This window comes from Phaeoacremonium minimum (genome assembly GCF_000392275.1).
Source record: "Phaeoacremonium minimum UCRPA7 unplaced genomic scaffold PA7_03_scaffold_552, whole genome shotgun sequence".
NCBI classification, from domain to species: domain Eukaryota; kingdom Fungi; phylum Ascomycota; class Sordariomycetes; order Togniniales; family Togniniaceae; genus Phaeoacremonium; species Phaeoacremonium minimum.
This window is the reverse complement of record NW_006921454.1, coordinates 86,462-106,100: the sequence shown is the minus strand read 5'-3', so window position 1 is coordinate 106,100 and position 19,639 is coordinate 86,462. Positions and strand designations below refer to the sequence as shown.

Here is a 19,639-nt window from a genome sequence, read left to right as displayed (position 1 = left end):
ATAAACAGAATCTTCGAAGCCTTAATGAGGTATTCTCAACTCTGGTTTTTCTGGTATATTCAACTCGCTAAATAACGTTTATTACCCTGGCGGAGGTGTAGTATCCTCGAAGTCGGAGATTCCGATGGCGCTAGTGGTCATGGCCGTTGGCCCAACCGGGATTCCGATGATAACGGCCAAGCACAACCTCCGCATTCGCGTACGGCAGGATGTAGTTGGCATTAATCGCCTCAAAGAAATTCATCTAAGATAGTGAGATGTCCTCCGAAAAGCGGATCCGTCCGGAAGACCTATCCCGAGACACATTATATCGTTTCAAGGTGATACTTGGTTGGTATCGCTGTCTCGGAATTCTGTCGTTCGTTGTATACTGGCAATTGCGCGTTGAGCATACTAATTGGGAGCTGTTCAGCGCAGCGGCACACCACGATATACATCAGATACGCTCTTTGAATATATTGCATAACTTACAACATGGGATCGGTTGGTGTGTTAACATGGCAAGATCGCGCCAGCGAGAAGCGCTCGCGGATATTAGCAGAGGTTCCTCAACACTTCGTTCACTCGTCACTGGCCTTTTCAACCACAGAGGCAGTCGATACCATGGACATTCCGACCTTCTCCAAAACCAACCCGGCCCGCGTTATCGACGTCCCGGATCGCCTCCTGAGCGCTAGCGAGCTTGCCATCACAGCACTCAAGGCAGAAGAGATCCCACCCGCAATCGCGGCTGGAAAGTATACTGCCGTCGAAGTCTTGGATGCCTTTACGCATCGTGCTGTTATTGCTCACCAACTCTTGCATTGCTGTCTGAGCTTTATGTATCCCGCAGCTCTAAAGCGTGCAAAGGAGCTTGACGAATCGTTTGCACGGACTAAAACCTTAGTTGGCCCTTTACATGGAGTGCCGCTTTCTGTCAAAGACCAGTGCCGTATCAAAGGCACAGAAACCACTTGTGGATACGTGGCTAATCTCGGCGTCTTTGACGAGGAAGATTGCTTGTTGGTGAGTATTTTGCAGAATGCAGGGGCAGTTCCGTTTGCAAAGACGACTTTGAGTGTTGGTTGCATGTGGGGTGAAAGCATCAACAAGTTAAGGCACCCCGATTGATTTGAAAAGACTCAAAGGCTAATCTTGAACAGCATTGTTGGTCGGGGGAGCAATCCTTTCAACAGGATCTTCACATGTGGAGGTTCAAGCGGAGGTGAGGGGGCATTGATAGGCTTCAGGGGTAGCCCTCTAGGAGTCGGTTCCGATTTGGGAGGCTCAATTCGGACTCCCTCGTCTTATAATGGCCTACACGGCTTACGGCCTTCCTCTTCTCGTATTCCATACTATCAAGTACTCAACAGTATGGAGGGGCAGGAGATTATTCCCTCTGTCGTCGGCCCTATGGCACGATCTACAGAATCGCTTCGTCTATTCGTCAAAACCGTCGTTGACGCAAAGCCGTGGCTGATCGATCCCAAGAGCCCTCCCATCCCATGGCGAGAAGACATGGCACAAGGTGTACTCAACCGTCCTCTTCGGATCGCCATTATGCACTGGGACGGGCACATCCTTCCCCAGCCTCCCATTCGGCGAGCGCTTCGAGACGCTGAAGAGAAGCTGCGCAAGGCAGGGCATGATGTCATTTCTATGTTCGATATGAATCAACCCCTGGCAGACAATATCGGATCTGAAGTATGCACAATGGATGCGGATTTAGATGTTCAAAAATCGCGGGATAGGTCAGGGGAGCCGAAGCTACCGGTCTTACCCCCACCAGAGAAGCAGCCAGAACCCATGAGTGTCCACGAAAGCTGGCAACTCGCAATGGATCGCATGAAATATCAGGCATTTGTGCTCAAGGAGTGGGCCAACACGGCCTCCAAAACTCATTCTGGGGAGCCGATTGATGTTTACTTAACCGCCGTGAATCCATCAGTAGCACACCTCCACGGCGAATTCGGTCGTGTAAGGTACAAAGGCTATTGTGCTACGGTCAATGTGCTAGACTTTACATCGTGCACACTACCAGTGCGATTTGCCGACAAGGACGACCTAGTAGACTTGAGTGATACAGTGGATGGATATGGAGAAGAGATTCCGGCTCCTCAATGTGATAGAGATCGATGGATCAGAGAGAATTATGCAAAGAACTTTGAGGAGTATCATGGTATGCCGGTTGTTTTGCAAGTCGTTGGAAAGAGGCTAGAGGAAGAGAAAGTGCTAGCTATATCACAAATTCTCGAGGGCCTATTGAAGACGATGTAAGTGTAGGAATTGGTATAATGGATATGTTTTAAGATCAAGTTACCTCACGTACGTCGCGCCATACTTGGTGCGCTTTGGCATAAGAGCATTCCGTAATCCCTTAGGTCTATGGATTGAATACCGAAGATGCCTCAAATATTGTAAGCTTTATAGCTTGTTCCTCTCTGTTGATAATTATTATCTACAGCATCTGTTGACAATTCCAGAACTTCTCTTAAATGATTATAGTTTCGGCTTGATGTCTCAATCCTCCTGCACTTCCGGTGAATTTCACATTCTCTCTCAAACGAAGCTCTTCCAGTCGAATGCCTGTTCCCATGCATACGCGACTCTATAAATAGTTGGTTCTTTATAAAACTTAGATACTATTTCCATGCCGACAGGAAGCTTTGGATGAGGGGCGGTATCAGATGGGAGAAAGCCAATCGGCATGGTAAGAGCAGGCATTCCAGTCTAGTAAGTCAGCCTAATTCTTCAGAATGACTGATTTCTAGGAAAGCACAACTCACTAGATTAAAGCCCGAAGTATTCAGTGAGAGTCCGACAGTATTGAGCATAAACTCGCGGATCGTAGAGTCTACGGGCGGGAGCTTAGGTGTTACCCTTGGAATAGTTGGGAGGATTAAAACGTCGTATTCATCTAGCAAAGCGTAGTACTCATCACGCAGTTTGCGAATGAGGTTGGTGGCTTTTCCATATGTTGATGGGCGTACGTTGTCCCATGCCCACTACAATACTGATATTTAGTCCTCTTCGGGTTTCGTCATCGTATAAGCACTTACCTTGCCGTTGATGAGTGTGTTGGCAATACTAGGCCACATCTTGTCGAATTTTTCCTGAGTTATCGGCAGCATCTTATCGGTCAAGTCATTCATGCAGTATACTCTTCTGCCGCTATTTTGCCCTACCAGAGAGCTGTAGTGCGAGAATCTGCCAGGAAACTTTGATAGATTAGTGATCGAACTAACACAACATACGAAGCCCGATTTGTGACTTACAGCCCATAATTCTGGTCCAAGCGTGTGCATTGGTACGCTCACTTCGTCCACAATGCAACCCAACTCCTCAAGAGCCTTAGCAGCCTTGACAACCAGCTCACTCACTCTCGGATCGTGCATTGGCTGATCGAGAGACTCCTTGAGTATACCAATCTTCATGCCCTTGACCCCTTGTTTCGCAAGGTTTACGTAGTCGGGAACATCCTCGGGATACGGGCAACCCGCCTGTTGCCGATCATCAATCCCGTCGGCTCCTGCGATAGCTTGAAGCAGAAGAGCGTTGTCGAGAACAGTCCTTGTCATGGGTCCGGTATGATCTACTATAGGTTCCAATGAAGCAATCGCAGTGTACGGTACTAGCCCAGTGGTAGGCTTTAGCCCAACAATACCATTCATGCTCGATGGAAGACGGATCGACCCGCCTTGATCGCCACCAATGCCTCCCCATGACGTTCCGTCAGCGATCAAGACGGCCGTACCAGAAGATGAACCTCCAGCAGAGAAGCCTTCCGCGTATACATTGTACATACGGCCAGTCGCAGCGGAGCAAGAAGCCCCCCAACACGACATGTTCTCACAGACAGCCTTTCCATGAATGATTCCACCAGCCTCGAGGACGCGCTTAACTACAGTCGCATCAGTGTTGGGAATATAGTCACTGAAAAGATCTGTTCCAATCAAGCAAGGCACCCCTTTCACGGCGATATTGTCCTAGTGCGGAGATTAGTAGTGTATTCGATTTTGGTGGTGACCATGACACTTGGTTCAAAACACGGTGCATTACCTTGAGATTGATCGTCTTTCCGGCTAACAATCCGTTCTGGCTCTGATCTGTAGTATCCTCTATGTGACACTTCCAAGCCCAAGCGTTCGATTTATTTGCTTCGCCTTCCGGTCTATGCACGTCTTTCCGTGGAAATCGCACTTCATCAACCTCCGGGACATAATCGTCCATTTGCTCTATTTTGTCCCATACTTCCCAGATGCCTGTAAGAAGTGACGTGAAATCTCCGAGATTTTGTGGCTTTGCTTTCAGACCAAGCGAGTCAAGCGTGGACACGACATCTTTCTCGGAAATGGGGTTACGGTCTGACACTGTGTCAGGAGCAAGTGTAGACGACATTCTGCTATGTGATGGCTAGAGAACCAAGAGTGGGTTGAGGCACCGGAGAGTCTCTTTTAAAGTAATTCTGAAGTCCTGGGTATATTTTGACTCTGAGACATTTGCCTTTTCCAAAAGACGGCTAGGACCGCGCAGCGGCCATTTTGCCTCAACATCGGCCGTCTCAATCAGATTCGGAGCGGAACTCTGGGCGGGCCGCTCTTATCTGGCCCCGCCAAGCGAAGCGAGCGCTAAGCCCGCAGGTAGTTGACGGCGCCGCCTTATCTTTGCTTGTATATAGATAAGTTCGCGACGATCGGCAATGCGAATGCCGGCCATTTATCATTGATCAGTCGTTAATCAGTCTGCAGGTCCACATCACGGTTGGTCTCGGAACCTCCGAATCATGCACATCATATTGATATGGTATCCCGACTCTCGGGTAGCGGAGATGGGTATAACTAGCAAGCTCGAGTCACTAGGGTTTCCAAGCAGACGTAGATCTCATAATCCTCATAATTCAAGTCTGAACTCTTGGTATTGGCACAGACAAAATGGGTGTTCTTCACGAGCTCCATCTCTTTTTCATTGGCGAGAAGCCTTCGAGTAAGGCTGAGCGCAACTTGCTCATGAAACTCGATACTTTCATCCTCTCGTTTATATGCTTGTCACAGTTCATCAACTATCTAGATAGGCAAAACTTGACTAACGCATATGTTTCTGGTATGAAAGAAGAGATCGGATTCGAAGGAGTAGATTTCAACGTGGCTCAGACCATCTTCAAGGGTAGGTCCATTATCAACAGCTAACAGGCTCCTGGCACATGTTAACCTGTGTAGCCGGGTATATTATTGGAGGAGTTCCTCAGTCTTTGATTGTCGGATCACATAGAGTACCTCTATCGTTCTGGTTTCCTTTTTGCGCAGTGTGCTGGTCACTACTTACACTCGGCAATGCTTGTGAGTAATGTTTGCCTGACTTGAATTTCGTTGTGAGGTTAACAATTGGCGAAGTTTGTCATCATGTGTGGCAAGTGCAAGTTATTCGTTTCTTCATGGCAATGTTTGAGGCAGTGTCATTTGCCGGAGCACATTATGTCCTTGGCTCTTGGTACAAGCCTTCTGAGCTCGGCAAAAGAGCATGTCTCCTCACTGCCTCCCAAAATGCTGGAGGCCTTTTTGCGGGAATCATGCAGGGGGCAATCTTTGAAACGATGAACGGCAAGGCCGGCTTGTCTGGATGGCGCGTGAGTACAATCCCCCTAATTTTCTTAGTCATGGTCACACACTTGACAATCACGCCGACGGTCATTACCATATGACATTGACGATAACTAATGTCGATTGCAGTGGTTGATGGTCATCAATTGCCTAATGAGTAAGTTTCTTAGCTTCATATAAGAGTTTCAGAACTAATAGAATCACAGGCGTTCCTGTTGTCACCCTTGGTTTCTTGACTTTCCCTGGACAACCGGCAGAGTGCAATCGATGGTATTTATCGAAGGAGGAGAAAGAGTTGGCAATAAGTCGTCTTCCACCGCATACACCGACGAAGTTGGATTGGGGTGTCTTCAAGAAAGTCTTTAGTGACTGGAGATTCTGGGCCTTCACACTACAATTCTGTTTCAACACCAACATGGAATGGGCCGGCTTGTACAGTATGTAATTTATAGTCCACCATCTGAGCTTCGTGTGCTAACTAATTTAGGCCCCATGACGTTGTGGATGAAATGGACTGGCCGATATACCACTCCTCAAGTCAATTACTATCCTCTTGGAACGACTGCAGTCACCATTGCATCGACATGCTTATTCGCTCTCTGGTCAGACTACACGAGGTCCCGATGGTGGGTCAACGTGGTGATGGCATTCTGTGCCGGGATCCCCTGTATAATGCTTCTTGTACCGTCATTGCCTACTGCTGGCAAATTCTTTGCCTGGTATATTGCTGGCATGGGATTCATCGGTCAGGCTGTCAACTTTTCATGGGCCAACGAAGCTTGCCGCAACGACGACCAGCTCCGATCTATCACCCTTTACGCCATGATGTATGGCTCTAACATCACAATTGCCTGGTTCAACATAGCGTTGTTTCCAGTGACCGATGTCCCAAACTTCACGAAAGGTTATTCGGCCTCTTTGGCCACTTGCATTCTCTCACCTCCAATTGCAATTTGGGTGAATTGGAGGTGCAAGCGTCGAGAACGTGAACTTGCCGAGCAAGTATTGTATGCTGACGGAGAGATCGAAACTATTCCTGCAGAGAAGACCTACTCCGGCGAAGACTCACATATGAATACTCCTGAGATCACGGATAGTGAGGGAAAGAAGGAGCCCAGCACTGTTTCCAAGTCCGTTTGAGGCCTTCCACGTCTGCATGATATCGGATGGTTTTTCAAGAAGGAAAAGGGGCCCTTACCAATTGAAACAGAATCCAAACGATGAAGCTTTCATACCTTTTGCTTCGTAATGAAAACGTACTTCTGGAGATTATATGGACTCTTTCACAATTAAGCATCTATTTAAAGTAGCGTTCTAATAAGCTATAAGATGCAATGAACCGCATCTTTCCTTACGCAAACCGGAAGATTGGGTGGTGACTCTTGAAGAGCAGCTGTCAGAAGAACTTGTTTGGCTGGTCACCCGGGAAATAGTGGCAAGTAATTTGTTTGGAGCAGATGCAACTTTATTCTTCTACATCTAACCATTGAAGCTGTGACTTTTGAGCAGTGTCAATTTAGCGCAAGTACTCGTTACAACACTGTATCTAACGCCGTGATTGTCCGCATATGTCTGAACTTTCTAGTGGACCTACAGCTGCTTCCAGTCGTTTTTCAGACTCCAGGCATATGCAACACGATATATATCCTGCTCGTGCCACCACTTGCCAATAACCTGCATGCTGACAGGCAATTTGGTTCCCGAACCTTTCAGGGGACCCTCTTCAATTGGAAGCATTCCAATCGGCATGGCCAACACTGGGTGACCAGACTGATCGAACGGTGCTGTATTTGCTGTGAGGCCTACTTGCTTCTGGATCTTTTCGAGCGGTTTGGCATCATATGGTGTGTGAGTATTGGCAATATACGGCAATGTAGGTGCTACAAGAACATCGTAATGCTTGAGCGCTGCATCATAATCGTCGCGAAGCTTCCGACTCGCATTTGTTGCTTTACCAAGAAGTCCCGGAAACTTAGCTAAAGCGTATGCGCCGTTAATGTAGATGTTTTTCGAGGAGACGTACGCATTGTCCCATTGCTCCTGTGAAATCTCTTGAAGCTTTTCATTAAGGTCCGTCATAACGTATCCTCTTCTTCCACAAACTAGATTACGTTTAGTCAAATAGCCCCCAAACTTACTAACAGCAGTCCAGATTGCGGCGCCTTGAGAGTGAATAGGGACAGAAACGTCCTCCACCGTAGCTCCAAGATCTCGGAGACCGTTGATAGCAGCCTCCACACACGCTCTTACACGAGGTTCGACTGATTGTTGGTTCAAAGCCTCTAGCAGGACTCCCACGCGGACACCAGTCAAGTCTGAAGGATTTTTGATAGCCTTCAAGTCGTCATAGTATTTTGGTACATTTTCTGGCCAGGGTGCGCCAAAAGACCGATCATCGATGTTATCATTGCCTGCAATAACTTGCAACATAATGGCGTTATCAAGGAGAGTCCGAGTCATGGGGCCGACATGGTCATTCGTAGGTTCGTTTGATCCACAAGCAGTAAAAGGTACAAGACCAAAGGTAGGTTTCATGCCATAAATACCACACCAAGCTGCTGGAACACGAATTGAACCACCTTGGTCAGCTCCCAAGGCCATGTCCACATCACCGTTGGCTACTAGTGCGCCGGAACCACTGGAACTCCCACCACTGCTATATCCTGGTGCATATGGATTGTGAACGGATCCAGTAGCTGCAGAACTGCTAGTTCCAGAATGGCACATGTTCTCACAGACGGCTTTGCCCTTGATGATGGCACCTGCTTCAAGGAGCCTAGTGACACACGTCGCATCCGTTTGCTGAAAATTGTTAAATCGGATTGACTTGCGCGTTAGTGAACTGAAAGGGTGTGATTCTCTTACAGGTATAAATCCTTTTATGAAATCCGTTCCGAGGAGCATGGGAACATCTTTGACAGCGATGTTGTCTTTCAAAGCGATGGTTTTGCCGTCGAGCATACCGCCGGGTTGTCTTTGTTTGTCTTCTATGTGACATTTCCATGCCCATGCATTAAGAACGTTTTCTGATGGGTCAGGAAATACCACGTTTTCCCTTGGATACTTGTCAGTGTCTACTGGGGGAATGTAGTCTGATCACCATTAGTTTCTAAGAAATATTGTAATCACATCGAGTTGCTATAGTCACCAGGCATATTCATTATGTCCTTCGCAGATTCATGGAAAACAGCCAAAAGCCTCTGATAATCGTCTTTTTCGTCATCTCTCAGAGCTACTCCAAGAGTTTGGCAAACCTCGTTCAGCACATCTATTGTCACTGGATTGCTTTTGTTTACGTCGAGTGAAAAAACAGACATGTTGAATTATTTAGTGACAAAGTTACTTTTGAATTTCGTCGATGCGTTTCAATTCAACCCGATCACATTCGTCTGCAGCATACTTGTCAGACAATTCAGCTCTTGTGGGGTCTACTCACAAAGAGACAACTCGTTACACCAGACCACAAAGATTCACGTTCGGGTCGAGGTATCCGACGGAGGTGCTCCGAAAGCCTAGCTTCAAGCTACCTGCAGAGCGTCTCCGCTACCGGCTGGCGGCGTTATCTAGGAGGATGGCCCCACTGGGTCGGGCAAGATACACCCACAGATAGCGGCAGTAGTGCTAGTCTACAGAGACGAGGCATTCAATATGAACGTCGGATGTCCGCCGATGGATTTCCCACTTGAACATGCCCAGATGCACCTAACATGTCGCCGTCCAGCCCACAGATCGCGGCGCCGGGACCTCCGAATCCGAGAAAACGCGGACGCACCGCATGTACGAGATGCAAGAATCGGAAACAGAAAGTAAGAATGTCGTAATATTCGTGTCTTTGATAGCGATCGGCTCATTCATAGCAGTGTGACGAACAGTGGCCGATCTGTTCGAATTGCAGGACGGCTGGAGTACAATGCGACAAGAAAGATATCGTCAATGATGGTCCTTCAGCTGCGTATGTTGCCTCTTGCAGTGTTTCATGCATAGAAATGTTGCTGAAACTGATCTAGCTACACCCAAGCTTTAGAGGATCGAGTAGCATACCTTGAAAACAGGTTGAATCAAATTAGTAAGGGACAGCAAGGCGATGAATCCAGAAATCCGAATCCTCGACCGGCAGGCAGCAATAATGCCCTCAGTGAAGTTGTCACGCTTATTCCACTGGGCAACTTGGGTGCTCCGGCATATGTTGGCTCATCCTCTGGCATGTCCCTAGCAGCAAATTTGCAGGAGCTCGTGCAATCTACTGTGTGGAACAAAGCTCTTCTCACCTCAAGTCTGCCAAATACAGAAAATCGACCGATTTCAGAGACAAGTGGGAAGGAAGCTCCCGGAGAAGATAGATCTGAGACTATTCCTGGAGTCCGCGCAATCACATTGGAAGAGCTGGTCGCCAATAGTGCAAAGGAACCACCAAGCGACATCTTGGGAACCCGCATCATCAACACTTACTTCACCCAACTTCATCCTCGATATCCATTTCTTGAGCATTCTGAGATATGGAAACTGCATTCACAACGCATAGAATTGAGCTCTACATTGCCTGCTGAGCTAACGAAAGCTCAGCGATTCAGTATCTTCAAACTCTACATGGTATACGCGATCGGGGCTACGCTACTTCAGTTGACCGAAAAGACTTCAACTCTTTCTTCAGAGGTAGGCCCATGTACAACTATTAACATCTTTCTGCTGTGTATTTCGTGTTAATTAGCATACAGAGCTTCTATATGACTGCCCTACAACATATCTCAGCGGCAAGAGAATCAAGGACCGTTCAGAATATTGAGGCGATGACTCTGCTGGTTATATACCACCTACGTTCGGTATCAAGCCATGGCATGTGGTATATGATTGGACTTGCGATGCGAACATGTGTCGATCTGGGAATGCATCGCAAGGGACATGAACATGGTCTTTCGCGCCCTGTCATCCAGAGACGCAGACTACTGTTTTGGTGCGTCTACGCTCTTGAGAGAACTATTGCAGTATCTCTTGGCCGGCCCGCGAGTATATCCGATAAACAGATTGATGTCGAGTTTCCGTCAGAGATTGTGGACGAAGACACTTCGTCATCATCTGGATCTGGTAATCGGATCCTACTTGCTATTCAGCTATTCAAGGTTCGCCAGATCGAGTCTCGAATCCATCAGTCAATATATCGTGTGGACAAGCCACTTGAATTGCTCCGTCCAAAGCTAGACCGGCTATACGAAAAATTAAAGACTTGGTGGATCTCGCTGCCCGAATCACACGAAATAAGCAATGCCGACATGAATTATCTGCAATTACACTACAATCGAGTCGTTCGTTTGCTTATTCAACCATTTCTATCCATTTTGCCTAGCTCTGACCCATATTATGGCCTTTGTCTTCGAGCAGCGGGTGATATCTGTCAAGTTCATAAGAGACTTCATCAGACCCCAGACTATGGCCACAGTTTCATCTCAGTTCAGACGGTGTTTGTGGCTGGCATAACATTGTTATACGGGTTGTGGACTCAGTCACAGGCGGTCTGGTCAGTAGCACTGGCTGACGACATACGCGCTTGCTCATTGGTACTTTTCGTCATGGGGGAGAGAGCCCCGTGGGTAAGGAAATTTCGCGACGCATTTGAGATGCTTGTCAATGCGGCTATGGAAAAATTGCAGAATGGTGACTCCCGACTGAGTGAAATGGCAGCCGCAGCGCAAGGTCAACCAAAGACAACTATCGAAAGCACCAGCGTTAATTTACAGTACGGCCCTGCGGCATCCACGAATGATTTTAATAGAGAATCAAGCATAGGTGGTAGAGTTATGAATGACCAAGATGATGCTTGGAGAATGGTCATAGAGTTGGCCAACTGGATCGATCAGGAAGAGGGATCCGCAGTCTGGATGCCGGATTTTGAGTTGCTTCAGAATTTGTCTGGGATTTGAGGATATGTGAGTTATTCTCTACATGCACAGCGGTGTGTCTTTAGGTGCGATATCTCTTCATAGCATACATTCTCTGAGCGATGTACAATTATAGCTCTGAGCATCTTTGACCATCTGTCATTGAACTTTAAGTTGTTACTAGACAGCCTTTGATCCCCAGGACATCTTTCATCGATCATCAAAAACTCGAGCGCGACCTATATACCGTTGATTGTTTGCTATTTGGCGAAGGCATTTCGATCGGCTGTCTGGCAGCCGACCATGGTGGGTCTAGGGTTTTCGGAAATCCAACGGTTGGCTCATGTCTTCCGGTACATGACATTTCTTCCGGCAAATATATACCGCACCTGGATACTAGTTTATTATAGTGTAGCCCAGTGACACACCATTTCGGCCAACCTCCGATGCCTCGGGGGTTCCGATATAATAGGGCAGCCCCGGAAAATATGTGACAACGGCCCGCTTATGCATGATCCCTTCAGTCATGCTAATGAAAATTAGTTGCCGACGTCCGAGACCAAGGATGCAGAAACATCGGAGGTCCTACTATACAATCTTCTAGCCCAGAGAGAAAGACCAACTTCGACCTGCTTCGTTTCAGCCCAGGAATTCCAAATGGAATGGGACCAGGTATTTTGAGAGTACAAGAAGTAGCCGAGTCACTTTGACAAGACGAAATCCGCCTAGTTGTAGATCGATGACACCTGCAATGGGCTCCCGAGACCGACAGGCGAAGGCTGAGAGAGCACTTCACGATCAGACCAACATCCTACCTAGATCTCAATTGATATTGGTCTTCGCAACACTGTCAGCGACCTTATTAATATGTTACCTTGACCAAAATGGTATCACGGTCGCCCTTCCAACCATTGCTAGCGATCTTCATGGCGAGGACACGGTTTCTTGGGCCGGCACAGCTTCATTAATTGCCAATACGACTTTTCAAATGCTCTATGGCCGTCTTTCCGACATTTTTGGTCGTAAGGCCGTTTACCTTGGAGCTGTCGCCCTTCTGATTGTGGCTGATCTGCTTTGTGGCTTGTCGCAAAATGCTCCTATGTTCTATGTTTTCCGCGGAGTTGCCGGTATTGGTGGAGGAGGCATCGCCAACCTGTCTATGATCATAGTTTCGGATATCGTGACTTTAGATCAGCGAGGCAAGTATCAGGGTATAATCGGCGCGATGGTTGGGTTAGGCAATATTGCAGGACCTTTCCTAGCGGCCGCATTCCTAGAAAAGACTACGTGGAGAGCCTTCTTCTATACTCTTGCTCCGATGGTAGCTATTGTATGGCTCACAGCCTTCTTCTTGCTTCCAACGAATCCTCCAACAACAGGCCTTCGTGATGGCCTAAATAAGATTGATTATGCAGGATCTTTAGCGTCATCTGTCGCTGTCATCTTCATTCTCATTCCTATCTCTGGAGGTGCGTTTTTCACGTCCGTCAACGATCTTCGATCTCCTTGTTTCATTTCCTAACATTGCTTGGCTACAAAAGGTGGCGCATATTTTCCTTGGGGCTCGCCTATGGTGATAGCCATGCTTGTAATCGGATGTTCCGCATTCGCCCTTTTCGTATTCGTAGAGTATAAACTCGCGAAACTCCCGATGATGCCGGGTAAGTCTGCAACAATTCATAGAGAATAATTCAATTTTGCTCATCATAGTCAGTACAATTGTTCAAAAATCCGGTTGTCACAGTGATGCTCATCCAAAGCTTCCTCTTCGGGGCTGTGTATCAGTCATATTTATATTATGTCCCGCTGTATCTTCAAAATGCCCATCAATTTCAACCATTAGTTTCAGCTGCTATTTGTGGGTCATTAGTGGCCGCCCAGACTGTGCTGTCTATTCTTTCGGGACAGTACATGTCTCGGCGGAAGAGGTATGGCGAGGTGTTGTGGTTGGGATTTGGCTCGTGGACACTGTAAGAGCAGGATCAGAACGGGAAATGATGGATAGAAAGCTAACGCTATATTTCTTCACAGCGGTTCCGGCCTAACTCTCATTTATGGAAAAGACACCAGTCCCGGCATCATAATCATACCTCTCATTCTCATAGGTATTGGAGTAGGATGCATCTTTCAGCCCACACTGGTCGCCTTGCAAGCACATACGCCTAAGTCAAGACGCGCCGTTGTTATTTCCAACCGCAATTTCTTCCGCAGCGCAGGTGGTGCTTGTGGGCTTGCTGCTTCCGCTGCAGTCTTGCAAGCGTCTCTGAGAGCCAATCTACCCTTAAAATATAGCTACCTGGCAGAAAAAACATACTCACTGCCCACCGACTTGCCTAGTCTCGACAAGGCAGCAGTTCTAGATGCGTACATGGCAGCCAGTAGGGCTGTATTTATTCTACAAATACCGCTCATTGGTCTCTGTCTTTTGGGTTCATTCTTTGTAAAAGATCGAGGACTTGAATACCCGGAAGACGCAGCCGCGGAAAAATCCGGATCATTTGGCGAGCTAGGCACAGAGAAGGGAGGTCAGGCTCAGGAGACAGTCATACGCGATACCAGCGGATCAAAGAGCATTGATAGGGCTGCCGATATGTCAGATACGGACATTGATATTCCCAACGTTATGCATGGAAAGCAAGCAACCACACAATGCCCAGCATATCGAACAAAATACTCAAGGGCCTAAAGTGTGTAGCACACTGCACAATTGAGAATTAAAAAGTTATATATTAATATGATTAAGCGGCTAATATAGCTGGTAGAATGCTCATTTCTGTGAAGACCCATAATATGCTAGTATAATCTGAAGCCCATGCCTGGCCGGTGAACCAAGTGCTCTTTTTGCCCTGAAGTTCATACAAGTTTCCGTAGAAGCCGTTAATGAGGTCGTCTTGTGAGACGCGCAACTCAATAGGGTTATGATCCGCGAATGCAACAAAATCGATTCTCTTAGTCGCAAAAGTGCCTGCAGTGTCCAGTTTTCTCAAACCGTCACGGATTAGGTCCTTCGCACTCTGTTTGCCCAGTGTAGGAGCCGCGACAACTTGACACTGGTATAGCCCCGGGGTGCCAGTAAAGTAATAGCGCCATAGAAAGCTGTCGCTTGACGTTGGTAAGTTGAAGCTTGAGGTGTCTGGGGAGGTATTGACAATTGTAAGTCCGTCGGGAAGATCTGAACCGCTGAAGATGGCAACGTAAGAGTTCATGTACTGCCATCTGGAAAACAGCTCCGTTTCTGATTTATCGAAGTCAAAGGGGTACATGTTGTCTTTGGTTGGCGGAATGGTGATGATCAACTTCTTTGCCTTGACGAGTTTCTCTCCGCTTGAGCTCTTGACAATGAGCTTGACTCCATTTTCGTCTCGATTCGAAAGCGCCACTTTGCTTGAGAGCAACGAATCTGCCGCAAGGTATTGGAGAGCAGCACCATAGAGTTGGCTGTTATTATGAGAGCTAGGGACGAAGAAAGAGCCTGAGAGGAGATTCTGGACATGAATGGCACCGAAGTCACGCATCACAAACGCTGTTGGTGCGTTTAAAATGTTGCCGGTGCCTTGTGTGAAAGTCCAAATGACAGGCATTGCGGCGCTTAGGTTGTACTTTCGTATAAAGTTACCAAATGTCATGGATAGGTCTTCCGGGATGGGCCCAGCCGCTAACTTTTCCAGTCCAGGGAAGATGTAGTCATTGTATTGAGCCGCAACTTGAGCATATGTACCTAGTGCGACCCCCAATGCTTCTTCATCTGGACTTGGGTAATTGGGTACCACCTCCCCGGTTGTGAAATCCGCATACACACTCTGCCAAGGTGGGTTTGTTGCAGGCTCGACGGAGACATTGAAGCGCGCGAAGAACTCTTTGTTACCAGGCAGATCGAGGTAGGCGAGGACACCATAGTCAATGGGGGTTTCGCTGATGGGATCAGAGTACGTGTTGACATGACCACCCTAAGCCAGACGAATTAGTGACTTGCGATTGTGAAGACGCTAGTGTGCGAATCACTGTCCCTTACCAGATGATCATCACGTTCTATCAGCGCGACTGTTTTGCCTTGGTCCTTGAGACGAACAGCTGCGTATGTTCCCGATGCCCCCCCACCAACGATTGCGACGTCCCTGGTGATTATATCTTCCGGTTTGAACTTGCTCTCGTCAATGGTGTGAGCATAACTGCTCATCACCAGAGCGAGGAAGGTGAGGCTACATGCGAGTCGAGCCATGCTTCACGAATTTGGCAGATGGATGAACAGCCGCCTCCAAAAGTTTGTGAGCAGAGACTTGGACGAAGTAGTGAAGGAGTCGGCGACTTGATCTTTAAGCCAAATTGAAGCTACCTGTTCTGCCATCAGGGCACTGGCTCCAGTATCTCTCGGATTCTAGCCTTCAATGATCGGACCTTTTTCAGCCCTGTTCGTCCTAAGGAGCCTATAAGTGGAGATCATCGTCTTAGAGGCCTAGAAACATGCAGGGTTTCGGCTGATGGAGTAGAAGGAGCATACGAATGCTTGGCAGGACCCAGACTACCGGTTCAGGCACGTTGCTCCCGTGCGTTCCGGCTCCGACTTTGATGCAAAACTCATGCACTTCTGGTCTTGCCAAACAGGCGAGCTTCATTATTTGTATGGATTTCCAACTCCTTTTTTTGCTTGAGCCTTGGAAACGCACTCATCAGATGTGATAGCAAGGTACGTAGCAGATTTTCCGGTACAGTGATTCAGAACATTGGAACAGTGCAAGCCCATGGAAATTAGACATAAGGATAAGCAATGCGGCGTGCTGACAGGAATAATACGCTAGTTACGCTACGTGATGACCCCGATGAGCCACACATATTACAAACACTGGGTTATCAAATGCTCTATTTATAATTAGGTAAGAGAAAAAGGGAGTGGACTTGTAGAGCGCGCATTACGGTCACGCAAATCTCTTGGATGAAGAAAGGCAGACAGAAATGACTAGAGCAGGAAAGACATGGTAATTAGCAAGTAGTTGAAGATGTTTTGATTAGGGGCCAGTTTCGCTGACGCTCACAGTGCGTCTTAAAAGAATAATTAGAGATAATCACAAATTTTGATATCCAATCAGAGAAGCGCCAGTGGTTTAGTGGTAAAATCCATCGTTGCCATCGATGGGCCCCGCGTTCGATTCGCGGCTGGCGCATCTTTTTGTATCCTGAACATTTCGCTGCGTCGTTCTCATTTTTGCCTTTTTTTGCTTTCCACAACTATCTATCACCAGTTTGGCAAGTCTTTAGCTTGTTTCTGATAACATTTCTGGATAATGACGTTACAGAATGGGAGTTATAGCACGCTGGGATGCAAGAGACTTGTAAGATACGACGTTCTCAGCGACGATTGTTAGTAGCACCCCTGGTATCTTTACTGTTCCTCCTTTCCTTACCTTTCCTTACCTTTCCTTACCTTTCCTTACCTTTCCTTACCTTTCCTTACCTTTCTCTCTCCTCATGCCCAAGAAGTATATTGGAGATATCCGCCGCGAAGCATCCACATCATTCCAGCAACATCGGTTCGGTGTAGTTGCTTGGTGTTGCCAGACTGATTGCAGCCAACAATCGGGCAGGCTGGCGACCGGCTGAGCAAAGCACAAGGCAGATTCCCTACGACACAATACACGATGGAAGATAAAGAAGGCGTTGCAACACCAAATCAGCACGCAAACTGCGCGGATCGTGCCGCCATGCAGCCGTGCAAGCGCCCGGCACTTGTTCTTTCGGCTTGCCATGCTCTCATTGGCCGGGCATCACCACACCTACATCTGCATATCGACGGCCGGCGATAGCCCCCACCCTCCACTTTGAGCCTCATGGGTGACGGTCAATGGTTGAAGAAGGACGCCTTGAGGTCCTCATACGCATGAGATGTATTCGTGCCGACAGCTGAATTGCTGTTGAGATGTCAGCGGTTGCATAGCCTTCCAGATCGGCCGCCCCCATCGATCCCAGACTTAGACCACCTTTCTCGAGTCCTACGCACACTTCAATGCCCCCCTTGATCTTCGCTTGTCCAAGCTGTGGATTTCCTTGTAATTGATCAGATGGATGCATTATAAACGCTGTTCAAAGCACGCTTCTGCAGAAGCAGCGGCTACCTACGTAAACATCAGCCAATGTCGTATTCCCTGCCGCAGCACTGCAGAGTTAAGAAATAGACGCGGTATCTGTCTTGTCTTGTTTAAAGAGACGTATGCTTGGTCGCCTTAGCTTGGCTAGTCATTTCAAGTCTACCTACATATTGTGCTGAAATCGAGCAGTGTCTACTCTGACAATGATCCAATAAAATCATACAGCTGTAGGCTGGTTTGTTGGGTTGTTGGTCACCTCAAAGTGACCGGCAGGACAGGATCGGGCTACATGTTGAAACTGACCACTTGGAACTTGCCTTATGCTCGTACAAATAGCCTTGCAACAGGTCACTGAAACATATAAAGGACGGCGTCTCGGTCATGTTTGGACCAGGACTCTTAGTCCAACTGCCAGATACCTTAACTCAACAAGGCTCCATTTCTAGACCGTATTCATGCCTAAAAACGGCAAGACTTTACTATCAACTACAAGTCAAAATTTGCTCTTTGCATCAATAGTTGAATCAGATATCATTGCCATTGCCATTGACCTCCTTCCACTCAAGCCTCACTCATGCCTCCTATCTGGGACCCAAAGGACATCTTCGCCCTTCAGCCAGATGAGCAGTCCGGATGGCAATGTGTCGGGACGATTGCTTCGGCCAACTGTGGCACTACAGAGCGATGCCAACGATTGATTCCCATTGCAGAAATCAACAAGGCTGAGAAGCTTGTCCTCGAGATGTCGAATCAAATACCCGACCAGGTTGAACACAACATTCTACTGCACCTCGCACGAGCTTGTCTCTGCGTCGACATCCCAGAGCCCCATCGAGGAACCCAAGAAGCCCACGTCATCTACAAGTGGACAGGAATGATGTCTCAAGAGGCTGAGGCATTTCGTGCCCAACAACACCTTGGGAAGAAAGCCGACACGATGCCATCGCACTTGGACACTTTCCCAACTCCTAAAGCGTTCGCTTTTTTAAATGAAGAGGAGCACAAGCCGGAGCTTGAGATAATCGCGCCAATACCTATTTCCATTACCACTAGGCCACCATTTCCCTCTCTGATATTTGGCTCATCCGGCAACATCTTGAGTCCCAGTATCAGGATGAGACGATGCGCAAGAGACAACAGCCCAACATCAGCGCTGACCATTGTTCCACCGTTTACCTTCACTCCTGTTTCAGGAAATTCATTGCCTCCGAGTCCACCAGACAGCGCCACATCTACTCTTCCCTTCTCTTCTGCTTCTACAGGATCACCGGTTGCGAATTTCAATGCAACAGAGACATTAGCCCCTCTACCCACCTCCACAACCATAGAAACAAGCTGCAGCCGCATATGGACACCGCGTCGGGCTTTCACAGAGAGTGATCAATCATCGAGTACATCACAACAAGAACAGCTGACGCACGCCTCTATCCTCGCAAATTCTTCTTTGATGCAACTAGAGGAGTACAACCGTCTTCTTCAAGAGACTCATGCGCGGCACGTGGCTCTCCTTAAGCAAGTCACCGAGCTACACCAGCAACTCTCTGGCGTTCGGCAGCTCCAGCTAGATCTCAGCTCAGGTCTAGCGCAACTGATTCCTGGAAAGACAAGTTGATACCAAGCGTACCCCCTTGACACTGGGAAACTAAGAACTGTTGCCACTTTCGTGGATAAAGCTACGGCGCAGATGCCACACGCAGTTGCTGCTTCGAGTTAGGTTGAACCCCAAATGAGATCTTTGATAGGCCGGTCGTTTGTCGAACGAAAACCCCAAGACTCGATATGTAATATTATCTACTTCTTCTTTTGTGTACGAAGATCTTGGATGAAACTAGGACAGTCGAAGCTTAAATACATTCGTTCGGGTGCTTGACTTCTACAGTGTCACATTTTAGCATACAATCACAGAGCTATGATTTTTTTAAACGCTGTCATGATCCCCTTTTTAGCTTGTCTATCCTTACAAGTACTATGACTACAAATTATCGTATCGTTAGACGAAGGTGCTTCCGATGATGCGGTAGGTCATGCCAGTCGTGAGAGTAAGAGAACGAAAAAAAATAATGCGAGTTATAGACGTGGTCTATGTTCCTCAGGGAGATAGTCATGACCA

At 47.7% G+C, this 19,639-nt stretch overlaps 2 protein-coding genes across 2 annotated transcripts; both read right to left on the bottom strand.

The window, feature by feature from the left end:
• Positions 1-2,999: 2,999 nt before the first annotated feature.
• UCRPA7_7754 (putative amidase signature enzyme protein) lies at positions 3,000-4,377 on the bottom strand (the record flags this gene model as incomplete). Its single annotated transcript, XM_007920277.1, has 3 exons — positions 3,000-3,092; positions 3,255-3,965; positions 4,039-4,377. The coding sequence occupies 3 exons, from the start codon at positions 4,375-4,377 to the stop codon at positions 3,000-3,002; spliced, it is 1,143 nt and encodes a 380-aa protein (XP_007918468.1).
• A 9,810-nt stretch (positions 4,378-14,187) lies between these two features.
• UCRPA7_7753 (putative amine oxidase protein) lies at positions 14,188-15,668 on the bottom strand (the record flags this gene model as incomplete). Its single annotated transcript, XM_007920276.1, has 2 exons — positions 14,188-15,396; positions 15,462-15,668. The coding sequence occupies 2 exons, from the start codon at positions 15,666-15,668 to the stop codon at positions 14,188-14,190; spliced, it is 1,416 nt and encodes a 471-aa protein (XP_007918467.1).
• Between the last annotated feature and the right edge of the window lie 3,971 nt (positions 15,669-19,639).